Consider the following 1,511-nt stretch of genomic DNA (forward strand, 5'->3'; position numbering starts at 1 on the left):
TTTCATATTCAGAACGATAAGTAAATAGAATCAGTAGTGGTTAAAAGAGAGTTCCGAGCCGGGTACTCCGAGGGGGGAGCGGGTGTGCGGGGGGAACTTTTAGGCGCGGGGTATGACGTCACGCGGGCGGGGGAAGGCGCATGGTGACGAATTCGGAGAAGATGGGGGTGGGGTGGGGGGATCCCTTTACGACGTTTAGACACTTATGAGGTGTTATAAACAAGGATGGCATGCGCTCGTCAGAGGATATCGATAGCGCATAATAATTTAGAGTATTCTTATAGCGTCTCTTTTGTCGGCTTATTCCATATCGCTTTCTCTCGCTCTATCTTTCGCGGTACTCGCGTTCATCGCTCTCTCTCTCTCTCCCACCCACGCGTTCTATTCGTCGCGGTCCATCGCGCGCTCTCGCTTGCTCTCGATATTTGGAAAAAAGGTATATGAAATTAAAAAAATGGAATATACGTTTACTAAATTTTTTAAGTAAACGTTTCATTTCTCTCGATCTAGCGCCGGTATCTCGGCTGCTTTTACATAAAAAGATGCCGAACCACAATGCTTGGAAGTTACCGAATGTGGTTAGTGTAAAAAATGTATGCACCATTGTTATCGTCAGACCTGGCTCGAAACTGTTTCCAGATGTTACTATTGAAATGATTTTTTGACAACATATCATCCCAAACTACAATACTTGGAATGCATCTATGCGCAGAACGTACGCACCATTGTTATTGTTAGACCTGACTTGAAATTGCTTTCACATGTTACTACTGGTCTACTTAACAATAATCACTACTGGATCAGCTACGTATCAGGTCAAAGGATTTTTCATTGTTATAAAAAAGGTTTTGCGTTTTTACGAAAAACTCTATGTTTCCCAGCTCTTGGTCTGTCGATTTTTTCAGTAGCTTGCCAAGATGTTCAGGCTAAACATCTCCTATCCTGCGGAAGGCGTAAGTGCAAGTTTTTTATGTGCGGTAAAGTGAATTTAATAAATATTAAATATTAAATATTTTTATATTTTTTTCCAGTGCATCTATGTGGGTGAAACGCCGGTGCAACGCATCGATTTTCATAACGAGATGCGTATAGAAATTCCGCATCCGGGTCCTCCAATGAACATTTCATTAGGGGGATTGACATCGGTGCGCGGGCCTGTAAACCAACAGGTAATTTAATAATAGTGGCTGCTAATTAATAATACTTATAAATACTTCTAACTTTTACAAATTTTTAAAATAATTTATAATTTTTTCTAGCGTGGGATCTGGCCTTGGAATATCCGCATACGCGGATTTCTCAATATAGATGCAATGACGATAAAGCGAGCGGAGCGTAAAGCCAACCGCTACTATAATGACGGCTTGATCGATCGAGCCATTGGCGCGTACGGAACCGCTGATGTTCTCGGTTTAAGGCGGCTCTTCGACATGCCGCCTTTAATCGGCGACGATTATGAAGATTACTGGCCGTAATATTCATCTTATTTTCAAAAATGTATTTAAAAAATA

At 41.5% G+C, this 1,511-nt stretch overlaps 1 protein-coding gene across 1 annotated transcript; it reads left to right on the forward strand.

The window, feature by feature from the left end:
* The first annotated feature begins 236 nt into the window (after positions 1-236).
* Positions 237-1,497, forward strand: LOC118645714. Its single transcript, XM_036287399.1, has 2 exons — positions 237-1,169; positions 1,260-1,497. The coding sequence occupies exons 1-2, from the start codon at positions 1,083-1,085 to the stop codon at positions 1,473-1,475; spliced, it is 303 nt and encodes a 100-aa protein (XP_036143292.1). The 5' UTR covers positions 237-1,082; the 3' UTR covers positions 1,476-1,497.
* Positions 1,498-1,511: the final 14 nt, after the last annotated feature.

This window comes from Monomorium pharaonis, chromosome 5 (genome assembly GCF_013373865.1).
Source record: "Monomorium pharaonis isolate MP-MQ-018 chromosome 5, ASM1337386v2, whole genome shotgun sequence".
Lineage (NCBI taxonomy): Eukaryota > Metazoa > Arthropoda > Insecta > Hymenoptera > Formicidae > Monomorium > Monomorium pharaonis.

Excerpts from the sequence above, each read along its gene's own strand:
- LOC118645714 (XM_036287399.1), top strand. The coding sequence starts at position 1,083 with ATGCGTATAGAAATTCCGCATCCGGGTCCTCCAATGAACATTTCATTA. Across the intron at positions 1,170-1,259 it reads GCGGGCCTGTAAACCAACAG|CGTGGGATCTGGCCTTGGAA; the intron begins GTAATTTAATAA and ends AATTTTTTCTAG.